The 22,130-nt window shown below is 41.0% G+C and overlaps 1 protein-coding gene and 1 pseudogene across 2 annotated transcripts in view; one reads left to right on the forward strand and one right to left on the reverse strand.

The window, feature by feature from the left end:
• The first annotated feature begins 982 nt into the window (after positions 1-982).
• LOC307184840 (ferritin light chain-like) lies at positions 983-1,470 on the forward strand (annotated as a pseudogene). The gene has a single exon. The product of its transcript is annotated as a ferritin light chain-like (transcript).
• Positions 1,471-5,798: 4,328 nt separating this feature from the next.
• The window catches only part of ANKRD55 (ankyrin repeat domain 55), a 462,869-nt gene continuing 446,537 nt past the window's right edge, over positions 5,799-22,130 (reverse strand). Inside the window, exons 15-18 of the mRNA XM_079916383.1 lie at positions 20,560-20,727; positions 16,547-17,187; positions 8,626-8,718; positions 5,799-6,154 (exon numbers count right to left, since the gene is read on the reverse strand). Of these exons, the coding sequence (XP_079772509.1) occupies positions 6,033-6,154; positions 8,626-8,718; positions 16,547-17,187; positions 20,560-20,727 (1,024 nt within the window). The 3' untranslated portion in view covers positions 5,799-6,032. The remainder of the gene's footprint in view (positions 6,155-8,625; positions 8,719-16,546; positions 17,188-20,559; positions 20,728-22,130) is intronic.

Consider the following 22,130-nt stretch of genomic DNA (forward strand, 5'->3'; position numbering starts at 1 on the left):
TAAATAAAGGCTTGTTTATCCCCTTGACTCTGGGAGAGTTGGCCTAAGGAATGGCACTGTCACACCCGTTTTCTGCCTTTCATCCCTTACCATGGGTTCATGTTTATTGCTTAGCTAGGAGGGCAGTTAAGGAGGACACATGCATTTCCTGAGTGTTACAGGGTGTGGGGTGGTAACAAGATCAGACGTGAAGTCACAGAGAGTGCTGCCTACATTAAGACTGGGCCTGGGCTTCCCTGGTGGCACAGTGGTTGAGAGTCCGCCTGCCGATGCAGGGGATGCAGGTTTGTGCCCCGGTCCGGGAGGATCCCACATGCCGAGGAGCGGCTGGGCCCGTGAGCCATGGCCGCTGAGCCTGCGCGTCTGGAGCCTGTGCTCTGCAACGGGATAGGCCGCAGCAGTGAGAGGCCCGCGTACCGCAAAAAAAAAAAAAAAAAAAAAAATGACTGGGCCATCTGAACAGAAAAACTGATCGAATTGAGCTGTGAACTGTTAATTAGGCTCACAAGGCAACAGGGAGAAACAGCATTCATCCAAGAGTACACATTCGGGTGTGATTTGGCTCAAGGTGAACTCTGAGGGGAATCCCATTCTGATTGCAGTGTTGAGTCATGCATGCATATATGACCTGGTTTCATTAACCCTTGGATTAAATTATATCTCATGAAAGGTTACAATTTAGTATAGTAAAACCTAGGCAAGTCATGGTTACTCTTGAGACAGGCATGAGTTCTGTTCCTCAGAATCAGTGTTAGCAAAGGGGTATCTTTTAAAAATATTACTGCAGTGCACCATGCAGCCCTGCAGCCTGCCTCCTGCTTCAGCAGTGTTTGGGATGTGCCTTGTTCCAGCCTCTGACCACCCTCCAACCTCTTTTCCAGTCACAACCTTCTGAACCATCTTCCCGGCCAGCCATCCTCTGCCTCCAAGGTCAACCAATGCTGTTTTTTGAGCTTAGTTTCTTATTGCATGTGAATCAACCATGAGTTCTCAGATGTGTGAGAATTATTCCACCGAGCTGGAGGCTGCCGTCAATGGCCTGGTCAACCTGCATCTGCAGGTCTCCTACACTTACCTCTCTCTGGGCATCTATTTTGACCGCAATTATGTGGCTCTCGAGACCACTTCTTCTGTGAGTTGGCTGAGGAAAAGCTGAGGCCTCCAAGTGTCTCCTGAGGATGCAAAACCAACACCACAGCCGCACCCTCTTCCAGGAGGTGCAGAAGCCATCCCCAGATGAGTAAAACCCTAGATGCCATGGAAGCTGCCATGGTCCTGGAGAAGAACATGAACCAGGCCCTTTTGGATCTGCTCCCATCTCTCTGACTCCCTGGAGAGCCGATTCCTAGATGAGGAGGGGAAACTCATCAAGAAGGTGGGCAACCACCTGACTAACCTCACAGGCTGGCCAGCCCCCAGGTTGGGCTGGATGAGTGTCTCTTGGAAAGGCTCACCTTCAAATACAACTAGGAGCCTCTGGAGCCCAGTGGCCTTCTTCTGGAGAGGCCCCTTTGTCATTCCTCTGGTGTCAAAGCTTCTGCCTGAGCCTTTCCCTGCAGTCAGTAGGCAGCTTTTAAACCATGCTGAAGCTCTCTCCCAAGTCGTGAACCAAACAGAAACAAGAAAGCATTTTGCAGAAAACAATTTTTTTAAGTGCTCTTAATCCTGAAAGCTTTCCTCCCAAATGTTACACCTATTGGTGTGCTGGTAAACTAGATCTCAAATAAAAGCAAGCACTGATTTGTAGTGTTTGCCAATTTTCATGGTGTAAATGTTCCCACCATGGCCAGTGCCAAGCCACCAATGTTCACAAAACTCCTGAATATTAGATTCAATAATCAAATCTTGCAAGCAGGTAAGACCTAGCTCCAGCACATCCATGAAAGCAAAATCTTATTCATTTTATAAGCCTTTGTTAGAATCATACAAAGGGCTTTATGGAAACTTGCATCTTCATCCATAGGTGAAGACAGGATGTGGCAAAGGGAAGACGGTGATTGCTAAACTCCCTATGATGGAGATTTAATGGGCTAGCTCTCAGGGACTAGAGATTCAAGGGAGGGAAAAGACCCTAAATGTTTTCAATTCATTTTTTCTTTGTATTACCTGCCCCTTGCCCCCCACTTCCCCCTTGCCCCAAGTCATTTGTTCGGAGAACATGGGATAGATATCTTACAGTAAACTACTTAGACATGCGAGAACGGTGCCTTGATTTTCAGCTTTTCTTGAATTCAAAGGCTTGCTTGGTTTCATCATATAGATCTGCAAAAACTCCTCTCATAGCTTCCTTCTAGCTGTAAACTATAATGTTGATTGGCTTCACCCTCTGTTTATTGTTCTTTTCTTACATACTTTCAGAAACTGCTCTTGTCATCTAGCTCAGCAGCTTGAATAAGTTATACTTTCAAATACAGTTAGTGTTTGGTTCAATACAATACAAATGGCAGAGCAGGGCTTAGTAATGAAGTCTCTCCAGTCCCATGGTCCACATACATAATTCCCCAACAACTGTATTCCTGCTCCAGAAATTTCATAGGTGTGGTATACCTTTGGCATAGCCTCTTTTCTGGATTTATTTATTCAGACTATCTGCCATCCAGGCAAAGTGGAGCTACAGTTAATATTTGTAGGAAGAGCCCACCAACCCAGTAATCTGTGCTAAACCAGAGTTTTTGGAAGGTACAGTTTTTTCCCCTCATTTTCCTTAGTTCCCTTCAGTAGTTTCTTCCGGTAAACACTTAACTCTAAGGCTCTCATCTTCCTAGAATTAAGCCGATATAAATAGACTCCTGTGAGTCCAGCTTATTATCCCTTCCAACTCTACTAGGTCACAGCTTGACATACAATATGATTTTAGAAACCCATGCCAAGTGACTGATTAGAAATATAGTGCCTCCCAGAAAGACAAACATAACCATTGATTTTGATTTTGCCCCTACTCTTTGAGTGTACTGAGGCATGTCTCTAAGCAAGTGTATCCTGGCATTTTAAAAGTGGTCTTTTGAAAACAACCCTTTGGAATCCACCATGGGCTTAAATGGGGTAATTAAGAAGGAACATATTTAACCTTAGCATGAAATACAACACTCAAGTCAAAAACTAAATTAAAGGAACATGATAGCAGCTCTCACATGCAGTAGCTAGACATTCTTATTGCTTTCAGGGGAAAATGATATTTTAAAATCAGGAAATTCTATCAGAACCACATATTTCCCAGACATTGAGATAGAAATACTAATACCGGTAGATGAAGACTGTCAACAAACTGTAGGTCGTTATCAAAACTACTGTTCTTCAAAGTGAATACCTTCCCATTCTGACCTCCATTTTAGTCCAACCTTGGTCTTTCGGGCAGCTGAATGAGTTCCAGGACATCTCCAGAGGCCAAATCTGGGAAGTCGATGAATAAATTGTATCAAAAGCCGAAGAGTTTCCAGTCAGCATGTTCGTCTGGCATAGCTGTCACCAGAAGGACAAAGGTAGCTATCACATTAATATGTAAAAAACAGGAAATGTCTTGGTAATAAAACCCTAGCAAAAATTTTATTAACAGTGAATGGTAAATCACCTTGCAACTGCTAGTGGTCCACAGAGTAGGAAAAATGAGAGCAATATTCACTTTATTGTGGTGGTCTGGAGCTGGATCTGCAATATCACCAAGGTATGCCTGCATTAGCTGTGTTGCATTGGGCAAATTACTTATTACTCTCTGCGTTGGTTCCTTGTCTGTACTTGGGGGATATAGGTTGATGTAAAGATCCAAATGAAATAATGTATGCAAAGTTATGATCCTTAGCAATGAAGGGAAATATAAGTGGTAAAAGAACAACAACAAAAAATCATTTTAGAAGAAAAAGTTGCTTGATAATTTTTTAAAGTTGGGCACAACTTGGTGAATACCTCTGATTTGGTTAGTAAAATATTGGCCGAGGAAGACTCTACCCCAAACAAGCAACTTTACCTGGAGACAAAAGGATAGTTGCTCTATTTAAAGAGGTGGTAGTGGGCAGTACATTACTTTTTCATAGCTAAGCAAAGATTGTTATATCAACTTGGATGGAAAGGCCCAACATTAGAAGATTCTGTGTGCGTATATATAACTGCAAGTGTTGGGGGAATAGTGGGTTTTATACAGGGGTGTTTCGTTTTGTTTTGATTTATTGCTTTGACCTCTTAGCTATACACTTGGTGATCTCTTAGGGCCTGAGCTTTTGTTAGTGTGGTAATCTTTTGAATAATTCATAAATATTCTAATTCTCCCCTTTCCTGACACAAACGGAAGGACTGCATTTCTCTATCCCCTTTGAAGTTAGCCATGCCCATATGACTTAATTTGGCAAATAAAATGTGAGAGGAAGTAATGAGACTCACCTCTGATTTTCTCTATTTTGGTGATGAAGGAAGTACAAGTTGGAATGGAATCTACATCAGCCAACTCTGCCAGTTGGAAATGGGACATGTATCGTGAATGAGAAAAAAAATTGTGTTAGCCAATGAGATTTTGGGGTTTATTACTAAAGCAGAGGCTACGCTATCCCAGCTAGTCTAGGTAGTGTAGGGCCAGGTATCTACTTGTGGATGGACATGGATTCAGAAGTAGCTAGGTGACACAGCTGAACAGCCTAACTGATACTTACAAAGAATGATTCTTCAAAGATAAAAATAGCCCACAAAAAAAAAAAAAAAAAAAGGAAGAAAGAAAGAAAGAAAAAAGAAAAGAAACCCTTCAGAATCTATGTCCTGAGAGCTCTTCCATTTGCACCAGGATTTGCTCTGCCTCTAGCTACTGTCTAGCTTGGGAGGTTGATCCATAGGCTTTCCCTTTTATAATCCCCGATTCAGATAACTATCATTAGCAAAATGAGACTGTGGACTACTAACTTCTTCTATTATCACTTCTTACATCTCTCTACCTTGCCAACTCCCTATCTCCCTACTTCTTTCCCTTCCTTCTTTCCTAAAAAAAAAAATTAGCTGAATGAGTGGCTAAGCATGTTCTAGGTATTGTACACATTTCTAGAAGTGCAAAGCCAAATAACTGTGATTTGACCTCAGAGGAGCTCTATTTAGTTAATGGCACAGTCTGACCTCCCTAAATAAATAATACTAACATAAAATGGTAATGTTATACTTGAGATATTTGCTGAATAACATGCAGGCTTGGAAATAACATGGAGTGACTATGATCTTATATGGCTAAACCTTGAACTTTCAATCCAAACAATACACAAACATCTTAGTAGGGAGATCTGCAGTTAGTAGTAGTCTTTCAAAGTTTGCTATGTCATAAGTATGGGAATGTCTTGAGTAGGCAGAGACCTTTATTTTGAAACAGAAAAAAGAATGATTAAATATGTAGAGTATCTGAGGAATGTATGAGGAATGTCTATTTCATTCTGTTAGGGCAGGATGTAGACCTTTCCAACTCACATGATCTTCTCAGTATCAGAACAATCAATCATATCTGAAAGTGACAATAGGTGGAAATAATCAAATAACAAAGAAGATACATAAACATTGTTAAGTGATTTGGGCTCTAGCCAGGAGTTAACAATGTTAGAAAATACTTTGCAGATGATTATACACTTAAAAGCCATAAACACTGACTGATTAAAGAAATTTACTAATTTAATTTTAATTAAGTTTTGTTAGTCCAAAGTAGAATTGCAATAAATGTAAAAAACATGTATGGAATGTGCTTTCTTTTTTATTCAGCAAAGCATACATTTTTTAAAAACATAAAATCATTCAAAAAAACCAGCAAACATGCCACCAAACACAGCTAAGTTTCCCTGATGATAACATGTTGTGACTTTTTATTTTGGCATGTAGAGGTCATGGAAACTCACAATATATGCACAAAGATTCTAAGTGCTTATTTGGAACAAAGAATTTTGAGTTGTAAAACCATGAATGGCTTATAGAATGCAATTTACTAAATTAGTCTTTGTTCTTACAAAGTGATCTTATCCTTTGACAGTTGAAAATATATATAATCTATATTTTTACAATCAGTGACCCACAGTCACTGATTAATTTTCATCATTGGTGGAACTGGCAGAGTTTTCACTCTCTTCAGCTGGTGGGCTGTGTCCCCGCTGGCTTGGAATAGCAGGAAGCACTCGGTTTGTCCATAGAGGTTCTCCAGATAGAACTGGGAGGAAAGAATAGAATGAAAAACTTTCAAGGTTTGCATCTCTCAGAGACTCACAAGGAATGATGGCAGTAGAACTGTGTTATTTCTGAAGGAATGGAGGCCCTTCTAAGAAGCTTTTCTTGGGGAGAGCTAAACTGCAGGAGAAAGCCATATCTATCTATCTATCTATTCATATTCAGGCTTACCACATGTAGTCAAGGATGCCAAATATGCACAGATACAAGGTGGGGCCAAGTTTGATCAAAACATGATCAGGCTGTTCGGGCCTAGCAGAGCCTTCTTTTCCTAGGGTGGTGTAGCCCTTGATGGCCAGGTCAGCACAAGGCTCTAAATAAGCCCCAAGACGTCTGTACTGTGCTTTTATGCAAAAGTCAAGAGGTTCTCAGGTTTCTTTTAGGAAAAGCACTGTACCTTTCCACTTCGTTTTCATAGAACTACAGTTGATCAAAGATCTTTATCTTCCCGTCTCCTTAAATTTAATTGTGAAAAGCAAAGCCCCTGGGTTCTGCCAAAGAAAATCCCATTACTTTGGCTTCCCCAAGCCACACCAGGATTCAAGGCTGAGTGTTAGATGTCTTTGTGACTACACTTAGATGAGTGTTAGAGGTTTTTGTGACTACGAAGACAATCAGATGTCTTTGTGACTACATTTCCGCTTAAAGACAAGGTCAGACTTGAATTTCATTCAATGATTGAATTCACACCATCCAAAACTCTCCCTTTAGACAAATTAGGAAGGGCAAAGGAAATAATCTGTCCAGGCAGAGATCTTGGTCTGTGCTACTAACTCTGTGTGTGACCTTGGACAAATCTCTACCTCTCCCTTCCCTTATCTGAAAGAAGACAGGGTTGTACCTAAAGGGTTCTAGAACTCTTGCTTTGTCCCATCTGAACTGTAGCCTGGGGCATAAAAAATATATTGGATATTTACTCTGTGCAAACAGCTGCAAAGGGTTTTATGTACATTATCTCATTTAATCCTCTCAACAGTCTTGAACTACTCTTATAAGCTAAGTGAAGAAACTGAAGTACAGAAAGGTTAAGGAACTTGTCTTAAATAGGGCAGCTTCTAAATCATCTAACCTCTGCAATTAAGAAGATGTGGGGGGGGGGAGAGAGAGAGAGAGAGAGAGAGAGAGAGAGAGAGAGAGAGTGAGTGTGTGTGTGTATGTGCACACAAGTGCTTGAGTACATGTTATAAAAGACTGGGTTGGGATAGGAAGAACAGGAAGGAAGGAAATTAAAATCCAGTGAGTAGGGGCTTTCCTGGTGGTGCAGTGGTTGAGAGTCCGTCTGCCAATGCAGGGGACATGGGTTCGAGCCTTGGTCTGGGAGGATCCCACATGCTGCGGAGCAACTGGGCCCGTGCACCACAGCTGCTGAGCCTGCGCTCTAGAGCCCGCGAGCCACAACTACTGAGCTCACGTGCCACAACTAGTGAAGCCCACATGCCTAGAGCCCATGCTCCGCAACAAGAGAAGCCACTGCAATGAGAAGCCCGTGCACCACAATGAAGAGTAGCCCTGGCTCGCTGCAACCAGAGAAAAAGCCCGAGCGCAGCAACAAGACCCAACACAGCCAAAAAAAAAAGAAATCCAATAAGTATCACCTGTTTCATGTGACAGCTGACTCGGTATCCTGTAATTCTGCTTCTGGCTCTGCTACTTACTACCTAAATAACGGGCAAGTTATGTGACCTCTCTGAACTCAGTTTTCTCATCTCTACTGCCTCAGAGTACAGATATAAGGATTTACAATCTCCAAATTTCTAGGCATGGGGCTCAGGAATCCCCTTTATAACAAGGACCCCAGATAATACTTAGGCACAGGCAAACTTGATCACTTGGTGAATAGAATATATTAACAGTTTATATTGTGAGAAGTTTTGCATAAAATAACGCTAACAGTAAAACTGATGAACAGCATCTACTTGATTATTCCTTTCTGCTTAGGAATGCATTAGCCTGTGAGTGCAGAGGTAAGACACATTTCTATCTGTCCAACATAGTAAGGAAAACAATGTCAGGAAGCCAGAGAAGAATTTTTAAAGAGAAGACTTTTAAAAGAATTTTTAAAGCCAGTCTTAAGAGAAGAATTTTTAAAATTTTTAAATTTAATTTTTAAATTTTTCCTGACAGGTAAATGTCAGGAAGCCAGTCTTAAGAGAAGAATTTTTAAAGCATTAAAGACATTAAATAGTACATAGCAAAATAAACGTCTGTTATTGTTTTTATAGTCCAAACACAAAAATTCCTCAAGGGAGGGAGTTTATTTTTAAACAAGCATTACCATGTTGGATGAAGCTTTGAAGACTGTCTCTATTTTATTTTCCTGTAATGTACAGGGTTGGGCGCCTGATGTTCTCTTGAAAAAAATGAAAGTAAACCAAAATAACATTTAGCCCTGTCTAGACGTGTTAACAGTGTTAACCTTTGCAAAGGAAGCCGAGGAAAATTCAAAATACTTACATTTTTGGTCTGGTAGGGGAGCCAGGTTGTTCCGGGTGAAAGGAAGATCCCAGATTTTAGGTCTGTTTGGGGAGAGACGCTGAAAATTTTGTCCTGGGGACAAACATATTTGCATCAATCATATGAGACTCAACCAAGGGCAAATTATAAAATCCAATGGGTAAAAGAATCATAAAGGTTGTTATAGATCATGAAATTTATGATGTTAACAACAACAAAATACTAATAGCTCTACCATATTCAGTTTCTATCACATGCCAGTCACTGTTTAAATGAAAGGAAAAGGTATCAGAAATCATTTCTGGAGTAAACTATTTAAATACAATTTTATAAACAAGCACAGTTGGCCATGCACTCTACAAAACTTAAAAGTTTGAAAAATAACATAGGGTATTAGTGTATCACATATTGGTCAATCTGGGTTGAATGAGTGGGTGATGAGTAGGATATATTCTTCTAGAGCTGTGTTTCTTACTCCTGGCTGCACAGAGAAATTATCTGAGGAGTTAAAAAAAGATGCTACTCTGGCTAAACACCACACCAAATAAATGAGTATCTCTGGGGCTGGGATAGGATGCCAGAGTTTTGTCAGCTCCCAGGTGATTCTGTTGTGAATCCAGGATTGAAACACACTGATCTAGAAGATGGGAGCTGAGTGAAAGCACTTGGGAGATCTGGATGATCTAATTTAGATGACCAGTAGAGTTATGCTGGAGCTATGCATAACAGCTCTTAAATTTTCAGGAATTTTGTGAGCTGGTTTACATCATACTTGGTGGCTTGACATCAGCCATGGTGGGAAAATTTACATCAGGGAAATTAGCAAGTACTGATTTTTCTCTGAAGAGCCACCTATTAAACATTTATTAGCACATGACTGATTACAAGAGATGGATGTTCCAAACACCTGAAAATAGAAGGGACTACACAAAAGTTAAGTCCATTTAACAAGCTGACCAAATGGTATAATAAATAGGAGTTTGGGCTCTGGGGTCAGACAGGATTAGGCTTAATTCCCAACTTGGGCAAGTGATGTTCTGTCTCTAAATCTTAATTTCCTCACATGTAAAATGCTGAAAATAATTTTATCTGTCTTTTTCAGTTGTCATAAAGATTAGGAGAACAAAGGTAAAGCATTTAGCTTATAGAGTAAACAATAAACATTAGCAATTATTACAGTGTTATTCTGTGGCATGTTTAACATGATCTCCTGGACAGTGGGGCACGTATTCATTTGATCTTTTTGTTTAGTAGTCTAGTAGGAACCAGAATCACTACAGCAACACTCATAGGGTTTAAGTCTTCCGTTTGGGTAAAGCAGTCCTTAGAACAGGGGAAAAAAAGCATTAGCCATGATCCACCTCCCATCTGCTTCGGTGAGTCCAGTGGTAGATTTGCAGGGGCAGTCATCTGAGCAGTGTCATTTGATGTCATTTGATGAATAGTAAGCAAAATTTCTAGTCTCCTTGGTGGACATTTTGCCATTATATTTTTATTCCTTTGAACTCTGAAGGTTAAATAACCTCACAAGCCATTATTTAAAAGAAAACATTCCTAAGTAGAATTACAATAAAACCCATATCAGCTCATACCTGATTATTCATCCATGAACACTTGAGCAGAAATTTGCAAAACCAAAAATGAGATAATGATAATTATGGATAATGCATATTGAGCACTTACTATTGTCAAGGGCTAGACTAACTGCTGTAGGCATAGTCTCATTTAATCCTAACAATCACCTTCCCTTGTGAGATAGAGACTATTATCATCCCCATTATACAAATGAGGACACTGTGGCTTAGAGAAGTTCTAAATTGTCTGCAAGATCACATGATGGGAAGTGTCAGCCAGGCTCTGGACCTAAAATCCACACTATCCTGCCTCCTTAGGGGCCAAAGCAATATTGATAGGATGGGAGAAGTGGCAGAGAAGGACTTCAGCAGTGATTTGGGAGGAGGTGGGAGGAGAGTTAAACTGTTTTCCACACTGGCATTTTGCTCAGTTTTGAAGGACAAGGCAGAATGTGCATAGTCCAAAGTTCTCTTATCTGTGCTGTAGGCACCTTCAGGGAGTGTCCAGCCTGTGGGGACAGGGTTGAGGACCACTGTCTTAGAATAAAAAGGCAGGAAACGTTTTCATCATTAAATGAGGAAACAGAAGTGAATGAAGATTAGTAATAATTCAGCACTCATCTATGGCAAACTCACTGTATTCCAGAGCCTAGAGTACAAACAGAAGGCAAGGTGCTCAGGAGGGGCTGATGGGAAGAGAGACAGGTAAAGTTGTACTTTCGAAGGCCATGAGTAGTGCTGTGAGGGTATCAGAGGTCAGTGTGTCTTGAATTCCATAGACCTCGCTTGACCATCTGCTCTGCTACTTCCTAGCAAGCTCTGTGACCTTAGGCCGGTGGGCTAACCACTCTACTCCTCGATTTCTTCATCTCTAAAATGGGGATAAAAATTCCTCTCCAGCAGTGCTGTTGAAGGGGAAGTATGTGGTTCACTGCCCCAGAGGAGGCTTAATAAGGCAGAGATATTCCTTTATGATGGATAGTAAAAATGGGTCACACCTCCTACAGCAGTCAGGGTAACTTCTACATAGGAGGCAAGTTTTAGACTGGTTCTTAAAAGATTGTAGGAATCTGTCAAGCACACAGTGGATAAAAATAACATGGGCAAAGATGTCATAGAGTAAAAAGGTATGTAGTTGTATAGGAACTGAGAGATATTCATGGAACTGTTCAAGGGGATGGGGGGTGGGAGGAAAGGATTTGAGACGGGAGGTGCAGAAGTTGAGAATGGGAAGTGAGGCCAGGCCATGTTGGGAGGACTTTGTTTGCCAGCTAAAGAATCTGGCCTTCGTCCTGTCAAGATGCAAAGCTTCTGATGGGTTTAAACAGAGGTGGTCACAGCATCAGACCTACCTACTATCAGACCTGAGGAGGACAGTGCGTTGTTGGGGGGATACTCTAGAAAATTCTGGAGAAGAAAGTTCTCTCTTGAGGGAGAAAGGAAGCAAACACTTTGTTAGCTTCCTTGTGATAGCCTGCAAATAACCAGGCTGGTAGCAAACACCACAGAGCTTTCTGTTCAATTTTCTCTGAAAGCTGCTCTCAATGAATTAAGCTGATGTGCTCCAAATTCCCTCATTAAGTTAAGTGCCTCATCCCGCATCTCTCTCCATCTAGCCCAGTGACAGGTCTCAATAAATGTTAAGCAATAATCATTAGAGCTAAATGTTCAGGGCTGCTGATGTAAGCAGAGGACATTAGCTGCCTGGAATTCAAACGGTAGCAATCACTGCTAGCCCATATTATTTCTACTAAACCCAGGGTGGGGAAAGAGAAAATCCAAAGTAAAGGGGCCATCCAAGTTCAAGCCCGTGGTGCTGTGGTATGATTTATAGTACCCAAATGCTTTGCTACTTTAGGTTTCAAATCAAGTATGGGAGCTCAGTGTAGAAATCTACTGAGTTTCAACCTGCCTAGACTAACAACTTGAAGCCCTTAAGTGAACCCTCCCAACTGTACTCTGGAAGCTTCAGCAGTTCTAAAAACAACACCTCAAATTGGGTTAAAAAATATTCACAAAAATAAAATCTATAAGGCAGAGAGAAATCTTTTTATTTTGGGGAGTACAGTGTAATTTCTAAGAAAATCACATTGTAGGTAATTTGGTAAGCATACTAACAAACTGGACTTTGAGACTTAAAGAGAGAAATATGTACATTGCCATGGGATAACTTCCTATTTAGGAGGTCTGGGTTCAAGTTCTGAATATGTCCTTAGTGACATATTCAGAACAATTAGTTGTAAGACTGAGCAGATTCTAGGCCATGTAAATTATAACTGGAAAGGGCCTCATGAAACAAAATGGTCCCAGACTCTGTATCCAGAGGGTAGGAAAACTGTAGCCGAGAGAGATGACATGTCTTGCCTTATCAATCAGGGCTCATTCAGGAAAATAGAGACTTCTTTAGGCCTTGAAACAGAGGGAATTTCATACAGAAAAGTGGTTATACTGGTTGGTGGAAAAGGTGAGAAGCCAGAGGACAGGGTAGAAGGACAATCCAGAGATTAACCACAGCAGGAAGATGCAACCACTTCTAGGCTGGAGTGATAAGGGGAAGAGTTGGTATCACCAAGGCTCAGAAGCTACTGGGAGCCAGAACCACAGAGTGAGGGGCTTTGTGGAGGAAGTGGGAGGAATTGGAAGCCCTGCTGGAGAATCCATAGGAAGCAGAGGGACACTGTGTAGAACTACACTTGTTTTCCTCTTTCTCCTGCTCTTACTCTATTGCCAACGCCTCTTGGTACTTGGCCAAAAGTACCTGGAAGCAGCTGCAAGGGAGCCTGGGAAGTGTAGTTTCCTGAGATACAAAGTAGAGCTGGAGGGAAGAGCCTAGATCTGAGAGCAAAAAGGCAGCTGACTAGCACATTTACTTAAATGTCATCATCTTTTAAACAAAGGTCATCTGTAGCTTGTCTCTAAGGCATAGCGCTTAGCATAGGGCCTGGCACATAGCTAAAAAAAAAAACCCCACAAATGTGTATGTGTGTATAGTACTATGCTCAATCACTGTTCTAAGTATTTTATATGCATCAATTTGTTTAATCTTAACAGCAACTCACAGCCCTACATGTTAGGTATTTCCTCCCATTTTTGACATGAAGAAACAACGGCTCAGAGAGATTCAGTAACAGCAAGTAAATGAGAGTCAGAATTTGAACCCAGATAGTGTGACTTTAGAATCCCTCTCTTGGGGCAATTCCCTGGCAGTCCAGTGGTTAGAAGCTGGCTCTTTCACTGCCATGGTCCCATGTTTGATTCCTGGTCAGGGAACTAAATCCCATAAGCTGTGTGGTGCAGCCAAAAAAAAAAAAAGAAAAAAAAAAAAGAATCCCTTTCTTAACCACTGGATGTGCTGCCTCTTCATAAATCAGGATAATAGACATTATCCTTTAAAGAATGAGTGAAAGAACTAAGGTCCTTTCCGTTTAAAACTTATGATTTTGTATCTAAACATGAGAAGAAAATCAATTTAAAGTGAGTTGTATAATCAGTTTAGCAAATCCATGTACCTTAAAGTTCATTTATAGGCTGAAGATTCTTGGGAGTTTATCTCGTCATGACTCAGTTACCTAGGATGGCTCCTAGTTATTATCAGCATTCAAAAACATTGGTTGTTGGGGCTTCCCTGGTGGCGCAGTGGTTGAGAGTCTGCCTGCTAATGCAGGGGACACGGGTTCGAGCCCTGGTCTGGGAGGATCCCACATGCCGCGGAGCAACTAGGCCCGTGAGCCACAACTACTGAGCCTGCGCGTCTGAAGCCAGTGCTCCGCAATAAGAGAGGCCGCAATAGTGAGAGGCCCGCGCACCGCAATGAAGAGTGGCCCCCGCTTGCCACAACTAGAGAAAGCTCTCGCACAGAAACAAAGACGCAACACAGCAAAAATAAATAAATTAATTAATAAACTCCTACCCCCAACATCTACAAAAAAAAAAATTGGTTGAAAAAATAAATGCTTTGGTACAGGCATGGCTAATTATTTGACATTCCCTTGGAGAATTCTGCTTCTCCTTTTCTGCCCCATAGGACTTTTCAAGTTACTTCATTGGAAAAGTGAAACAAATCCTCAAACCAATTTATTGAATTTCTTTTTATTTTAAATAATATAGAAGGTTTTAGATGGCACATGTGACAGAATCTACTAGCTCTCTATCCAATATCTATTCTCTTTTTCCTCCTAGAAACAAAAATCCAATTTTGGAGGGACGGTCATGTGCCCAGTTAAAAGGATCCGATTCCCAGTCTCCCGCGCAGATAGGCATGATCATGTGACTAAAGTTCTGGCCAACGAAACGGAAGCAGACTGTGGAATTTATGGGAGATAACTTATTAACGGGAGCTAATTCAGCTGGCGGACATCCATTTCCGCCCCACCCCCTTCCTTCCTCCTGCTCTGTCAGACATTATGAAATGTGCAATGATGCAAAGGATGAAAGGCATAGGTTAAGTTGTAGAGCATACAGATGGAAGGAGCCTGGGTCTCTGGTGATCATGGATTCCCCAAGCACCTGGGAACCATCACCTTCGACTACTTTCATATGAGAGCAATAAACTTCTATGCTGTTTAAGCCACTGTTACTTTGGATTTCTGTTACAGGCAGATGAACCCAATCCTAACTGATATAGAAAAGACAGCCCAAGGCTGTCCTGGGAACAGAAAAAGAACAAGACTTTCACAAATTTCAAAAAATTTTCAAAAAGAAGATATTAGCCAAGACAGGACTAACTCCAGAAAGTAGGCTGAGTCAAGGCCCTGGAGGCCACCAAAGTGTCAAAGATAGCAGATCAATATCTTTTCTTCCTCACCCTTCTGCAGAACACAAGGAAAAACCACCCACGCTTCAGTGCTTAGTGGAGGAAGTAAAATCTTGAGGGAAGTTTTTCTCAGGAAATAGCCTTCATGTGTTTATTCCTATCTATCCTGTGCTTAAAAACATATAAATATGTATGAGGGAAGCCATACTCTACCTCACAGGTTTCAGGCATCAGGCACATGAAGATGAGTGAGGAGAGCCAGACTCATACTGCATATTAAACGGGAAGGAATATTCCTTATTTCCAAAGATATACTGTGCTCCTCTACTTCTTAAAATATACATAGCCCCCTTGGGCTTTCATTTTTCTACTTCTGAAATAAACATGGTTCAAGCAATATATCATTTTTCCTCTTAACCCTACTATAAGCAAAACAACAACAGAAACTTGTTGATAAAGAACAACTGACACTCCACAGACAGATACAGGAGAGTGGTGCAGACTGGGTTGAACTGGGGACAGTGATGTTCAAGTGATGTTGATGGGGATAGTGGTTACTCAGATCCAGGCAGTTACTGCCAAGTGAAATTTGGGTTCAGTGTTGCCAGACTTTTCAACTTCTCAAGAGAAGCTGGAGTTTTAAATTTTTATGTCAAACTTCATGATTTTTAAAAACTAGTAATTAATTCACTTGATTACTGCATTAGTAATGAACTGATTTTGGAAGTTGTTTTGCAGCCTCTGCTTTAGAACGATAGTTCTTAGTCTCTGGTATACATCAGAATCACCTGGGGGCCGTTAACAGAGAAATAAAAATTTTAGTGTGATACATTTGTTTAACACAAATGTTAAATGGGAAAATAGGTATGTATATATTGCTTGCATGTGTATAAAAATATAGATTCTTTAATGTGATACACTTATTTAAAATGTATATATACATATATATTTAAATATGTATAAAATATCTCTGGAAGGTAAACAAAAAATCAATAACATAGCTTTGGATGAGGGGTACTCGGTAGCTGGGGCAAGAGGCAGGAGGGAGAATTGCCACGTGACCCTTTGGTGTGTATGGAGACCTGAGCCACACATGTGTGAATGTGTTCTCTTTCTACACGTATACATAGAAGGCATTGCCATTTTCCCTTTTGCCTCACCAAGATCTTGGTTCAGTAGTCCTGGAGTGGTCATCGAACACATGATTTAAAAACAAACAATCACACAAACAAATCAACCCCTCGTAGGTGATATTGCCAAGTATCCCTGCTTAAGAATACTTGCTAGTGGAAATAGTAATATTCCTGCTCTAATCTGCCAGTCACCACACATATCTGCTACGATGAGATAAGATGAGAAGGCACATACTTTTACTTGATGATTGCTCTCGAGGTGGAAAAGCAGACTGTTTCCATAGCCTGGAAATCCTGAAGCCAGTACACTCAAGGGAAAAAGGTAGCCTAATCACCCATTTCCATTCTGCCCCTGTTCTCTAGGCCACCTACTATCACTCCAGTTCCTAACCCAGGACTACACAACACATTTCTTGTATAGAATCTGTCAGAAATCAGAAAGAAGGAAGCAGGGACATTACCTGATGAAGGATTATGTAGATGAGGAAGATGTGGCGGCCCTGACACCTCCTGGTGACTGGATCTGCCGGTAAGCAACCTGTCTAGCAGCTTATCAGAAGAAGACACAGTCCAAGCTTTATAGAACACCTGGTTATCCAGCAATACCTGGCAGCCAGTTCTGTTGTTCAATAAATCCTGCTCACTTCGGCTTTTCTGAGATTGCTGGGCAGCATGATGAGTACCAGAGCTCAGGCCAGCATGGGAAGTGGCCCCCTGGGAGGCTGTCAGGAAGTTATGGCCTAGGGTGATGGGTGGGAGACTCTGCGTTCTGATTGGCGGAAGTCCTTTATGGGCCAGAGGCTTCTTTTCTGGCAAGTGATATTTTGAATTCTCTGAGGTCCTCTTCTTAAAGTCAACCATAGCCACCTGATCACCAGGCTGTTCTTGGCAGTTGGTATCCATGTTGCTGTCAAAGGTGGTGATGATGTCATCAACTTCCGAGGTGGGCTCCGCCCTGTGCCAGTCCCTGCAGTGATCTTTCTGATAGGCCCTCTGCTCTTCTTTTTTGTTCCTGCAGAAGATTTGATTGAGCATGCTGAATCGTCCCTCTTTCTTCTGGGGTCTACTCTTCTGGGAAGGAAGGGGTCGAGTAGGCTCTGTTCTATGGGAATATAAAATAACAAGGATGCTATGTGAGGGCAGGAAGTGGAGACACCAGCAGTAACCACACAACAGACCTCCCTCTATTCCATCCACCTGAGCAGGTTGTCTGAGATCATCCACAGACACTCGAAGCCCTCTCAAGTCAAAGGTGATGTGCAAGAGCTACTCACAACCTCCTTGGCCATCCCCTTCCTTGCCATGGTCAGTTCTCTGTCCAGTTAGAACATTTCTTAGTTAGATTTCACCTGCTCCCTCAGGAACTATCCTTTCAAAATTTGTCTTCTCCCAGGGATTAAGTAAGCTGAAAATACCTCCAAGTATTACTGTTCTCACTTCTTAAGGACAGTCAGTAGGAGTGCAAGCTTTAAGTCAAAGAGATGAAGGCCAAATGTGGAGTACATTTGGCCTTCAGGCTTCAACTAGCAGCAGCAGGGTGGAGGTTGCAGATGTCGGGGGAGTGTGATTTTAGGCTTTCTTTGAAAGGGATCCCAGGTGATCTGGGCAGAGCTCTGATAGGAAGCCTGCCCATTTTACGCTGTTTGTGTGTTGTTTCTTGTTGAGCTTTTACTAAATTTCCTATTGAAAAAGTGTACTAAAGGAAGCCGAGGAGAGAAGCTTTTGTCTGGGCTTCAGCTGCAGAAGAGGAAGTGTGTATTCCAGAGGTTGGGCGTGGCAGGAGAAGAAAATGAGCAATGCCCAATGAGCAGGCAATTTCTAAAGGAAAAAACGGTCAGCAGCTGTCCGGCTGGCTCTTCCTGTGTGGAGAGTTTCCCTGAGGCACTCTTCTGTTTTTGTTCCTTGGAAAATTCTGTGTTGTTCTCTTCTGAGGCCACAATTGATTTAATGCTTTCTGTGGTATGAGTTAATGATGAAAACTGACTGTGTTCATGCCCTAAAAGCCAGATTGCAACATTATTCTTTGGAGTGAGATATTGTAATATGTAATTTGAAAAAATCACCCCTCATTTTGGCTGCATATAATGAATGGTTTTTGTTTTTTTTCTGCAGGTCACACAGTGTATAAATGAATCTTTATTCCTGTGATATATTTTTATCCTCCTTTCACCTTCCAATAGGCTTTCTGAAATATTAAACACAACCTCTGGACTCCTGATACTACCAGAGAGAACCCCAGGAGATCTCTAGCATTCTTTCAAGTTTCCCCATACAGAATATGCCCCTGTGCTAACTGATGCTACTTCAGCATCTTCTATAAACAATCTCCTCCTCCTCTTAAGGTTGTGATTTTGGTCAGTGGGTCTCAAAGTATGGTCCACTGAACCTGGAGGTGAGGGCCCTGATAGTCTTCAGAAGTTTCATGAGGTTTAACCTATATTCATAATAATATCACTTCTCACCAGTGTTTGGGTTTTTTTTTTTTTTTTTTTTTTTTTTGCGGCGGAGCACAGGCTCCGGATGCGCAGGCTCAGAGGCCATGGCTCACGGGCCCAGCCGCTTTGCGGCACGTGGGATCCTCCCGGACCGGGGCACGAACCCGTGTCCTCTGCATCGGCAGGCGGACTCTCAACCACTGCGCCACCAGGGAAGCCCCTCACCAGTGTTTTTTCCACTGGTCTGCTTTTTACACCAAGGGTGCAAGAGAGCAAGTGGGTGAAACTGTGGGCTCCTTGGCACAAATCAAGGTGGTAACAACAATAGACTTTCATTAAGAAAATTGTCATTAAACTTAATAATGTCCAGTAAATGTTATTAATTTTACTAAATATTGATCCTTGAGATACATTTTTTCGATAAAATAGGAAGTACTCATAAACAATTCTATATACTGAAGTACAATGGTTGTTCTGAGGTAAAACATTTGTGCCGTTGTTTGAGTTGCTAGCTGAACTAGACACTTTTTTCATGAAACATGATTTTTATGGCTTATAGGCAAGCTGTGGTTATTTGGAGTTGGGCATTTGATTTCTCAAAAATGAACAAAGTGAGCCTGTCATTTCAAGGTAAACAATTGACATTAATTGTTGCCAATGACAAAAATCTAGCTTTCAAGCAAAAATTAGAACTTTGGAAAATTTGTATGCACACTGTGAGCTTGACAGCTTCCTGATACATAGAGGCTTTTCTGATGAGATCAGTGGTGATATTAACAAATGTGATTTTTTTTCTGGTATTGTATAATGAAATGTACTATTTGGAAGATCTTCATAACTAAGTAAACCAATATTTTCCAAATGACCAATGCAAGATATTACAAAATCATGCATAGATGTAAGACACATTTAAAGTGCTAGAGAGATGAATGGATTTTAATGTAACAGAATTCAAAAACTTCACTGATATGGTGACAGAGTCCACATTGCCACTAAGCTTTAGGAAACTACTACTTGTCAAGTTTTGGCGTAGTATCAAAGGAAAAGTATCCACAGTTATCTGAAAAGGCTCTTGAAATACTCCTCCCTTTTTCACCTACATATCTATGTGAGGCCAGATTGTTTTCATACACTTCAGTCAAAACAACCATATTGCAATGGATTGAATGCAGAAGCAGATGTGGGAATGCAGCTGTATTCTATTAAGCTTCTATAAAGATATCAAAGAGATTCAAAGAGCAAAGTAGAACAAAACTGCTCTTCTCATTACATTTTTTTTGGTTTGTTTTGAAGAATGGGTTATTTTTTAACTAAAAATGTGGTATTAATATTAACTTGTAAATGTAATGGGTTATTACTTTAAATTAATAACAAAATATTTTTTCAAAAGTTTCTCAGTTTTAATTTCTAATGCCATAAATATTGATAGGTGTAACTCACATAAACAAAAGCTCTTTAGGGTCCTCCATAATTTTTGAAAGTGTAAAAGGGTCCTGAGAACAATAAGTTGGAGAAACGCTGATTTAGGCAAAAGAACAATTAAGGGTATATGGCATACTCTAGGGCCTGCGTGCCAGAACTACTGAGCCCGCGTGCTGCAACTACTGAAGCCCACACGCCTAGAACCCATGCTCCGCAACAAGAGAAGCCACCGCAGTGAGAAGCCCGCGCACCGCAACGAAGAGTTGTCCCCACTCGCTGCAACTACAGAAAGCCTACGCGCAGCAACGAAGACTCGGTGCAGCCAGAAATAAATAAATAAATAAATAAATAAATAGTATATGGCATAAAGGGACGAGGAAAGGGAGAAGAAGGAAAGAAGAGATTAGAGTTCAGTGAATATTAGGCTGATGGATTCAGGCTTACTACTATCATTTTGCTCCACAGCGTCAAGGACATGTCATTACACGTTAGATAATGGCAAACACGATTATTAAGTTATTGCTGATTTTCTGCTAGTTTTGGCAGTTTAAACAATTTCATCCAATTTTATAAATCTTTGAAAGGAAGAAAAAATGAGTGCCTCTTGGTGCGCTCACCTGCTCTCTTGGGAGAGGAGCTTGACACAGGCCGTGTGACCGCAGTACAGGGCATAGGCCAGGGGTGTGCTCTCACTGATGTCTCGCAGGTTGCTGTCTATGCCCAGCTCCAGCAGTGACTGCACACAGTCTGCCTTTCCTGCAGCTGCAGCCCAGTGCAGAGGTGTCCTGGGGGACCACAGGGGAACAGCATAAGTGTCTGAGCACATGAATGGTACAGGTTACTTAGCTGGCAACAGCTCCTGCTTGAAGTTGGGTCATGGCAGGAAAGACTTGTTGCTATTTACAGTGTGGAAATGGTATGTATTAAATGGGGCTTCAGGATGATGGTGTATGTGTGTAAGGGCCTCTCCTCTAATTCTGATATTCTGTGGCCTTCCACCTGCTTTGGTCTTTCTGAGAATTTCCTAGAAGAGGAAGTAGTGGGTCAAAGGGTATGAACAATCATAAGGCTCTTTATACATAGTGCCAAACTGCGCAGTTCCAAAAAAACTGGCTCAATCTCTCCTCCTACTAGCTGTGTCCCTACTCCTTCCCAATATTGTATTATCACCATCTTTAAAGACTTTTGCCAACTTGGTAGGCAACATGGTACTTCAGTGTTGTTTTCTTCTGTATTTCTTTAATTAATAGTGGGGAAGAACTTTTGAAATATATGTTTATTTGCCATTTGAGTTTCTTCACTGAAATGATTCTTAATGCCCTATGCCCATTTTTCTATTAGATTATTAGTTTTTCTTACTAATTTATACGGGTTTTTAAAATATTTAAGGTATCAATTTTTTTCTAGGTTATGATTATGAAAACATTTTCTCTAATTTGTTACTTAGCTTTTAATTTTTTTTTTTTTTTTTTTTTTGCGGTACGCGGGCCTCTCACTGTTGTGGCCTCTCCCGTTGCGGAGCACAGGCTCTGGACGTGCAGGCTCAGCAGCCATGGCTCACGGGCCCAGCCGCTCCACGGCATGTGGGGTCTTCCCGGACCAGGGCACGAACCTGCGTCCCCTGCATCGGCAGGCAGACTCTCAACCACTGCGCCACCAGGGAAGCCCTTAGCTTTTAATTTTTTAGTGATTTTCCATAAAAAATTTTAAGGAATAATCACATTTATTTACCTCTTCATTTTTGGTTTGTTTCATGATTTTATGTTTTAGAAAGTCCTTCATCAGCCAGAAGGTGGATGAATATTCATCAGTATTTAAACCTTGTTAAATGGCAAAACTATTATTTTCTTAAGGAAGAAAAAAAAAAAGCCTGAGACTGGAAGAAAATATTTGCAAACTGCACATTCAACAAAGAATTTGTATTCAGAGTATGTAAAGTATTCCAAAACTGAATAAAAAAATACACACGCCAATTAAAATAAATTAGCAAAAGATCTGAACACTTTATCAAAGAAGATGCATAAATGGTAAATAAGCACATGAAAACGTGCTCAATAACATTTGTCATTAGAGAAATGCAAATTAAAACACAATGGGATACAACTACATATTTATTTAAATGGCTAAAATTAAGAAAAATAAAAAGAATGTATATATAGTATGTGTCTGTGTGTGTGTCTGTGTGTGT

Source organism: Stenella coeruleoalba, assembly GCF_951394435.1.
Source record: "Stenella coeruleoalba genome assembly, chromosome: 3".
NCBI classification, from domain to species: Eukaryota; Metazoa; Chordata; class Mammalia; order Artiodactyla; family Delphinidae; genus Stenella; species Stenella coeruleoalba.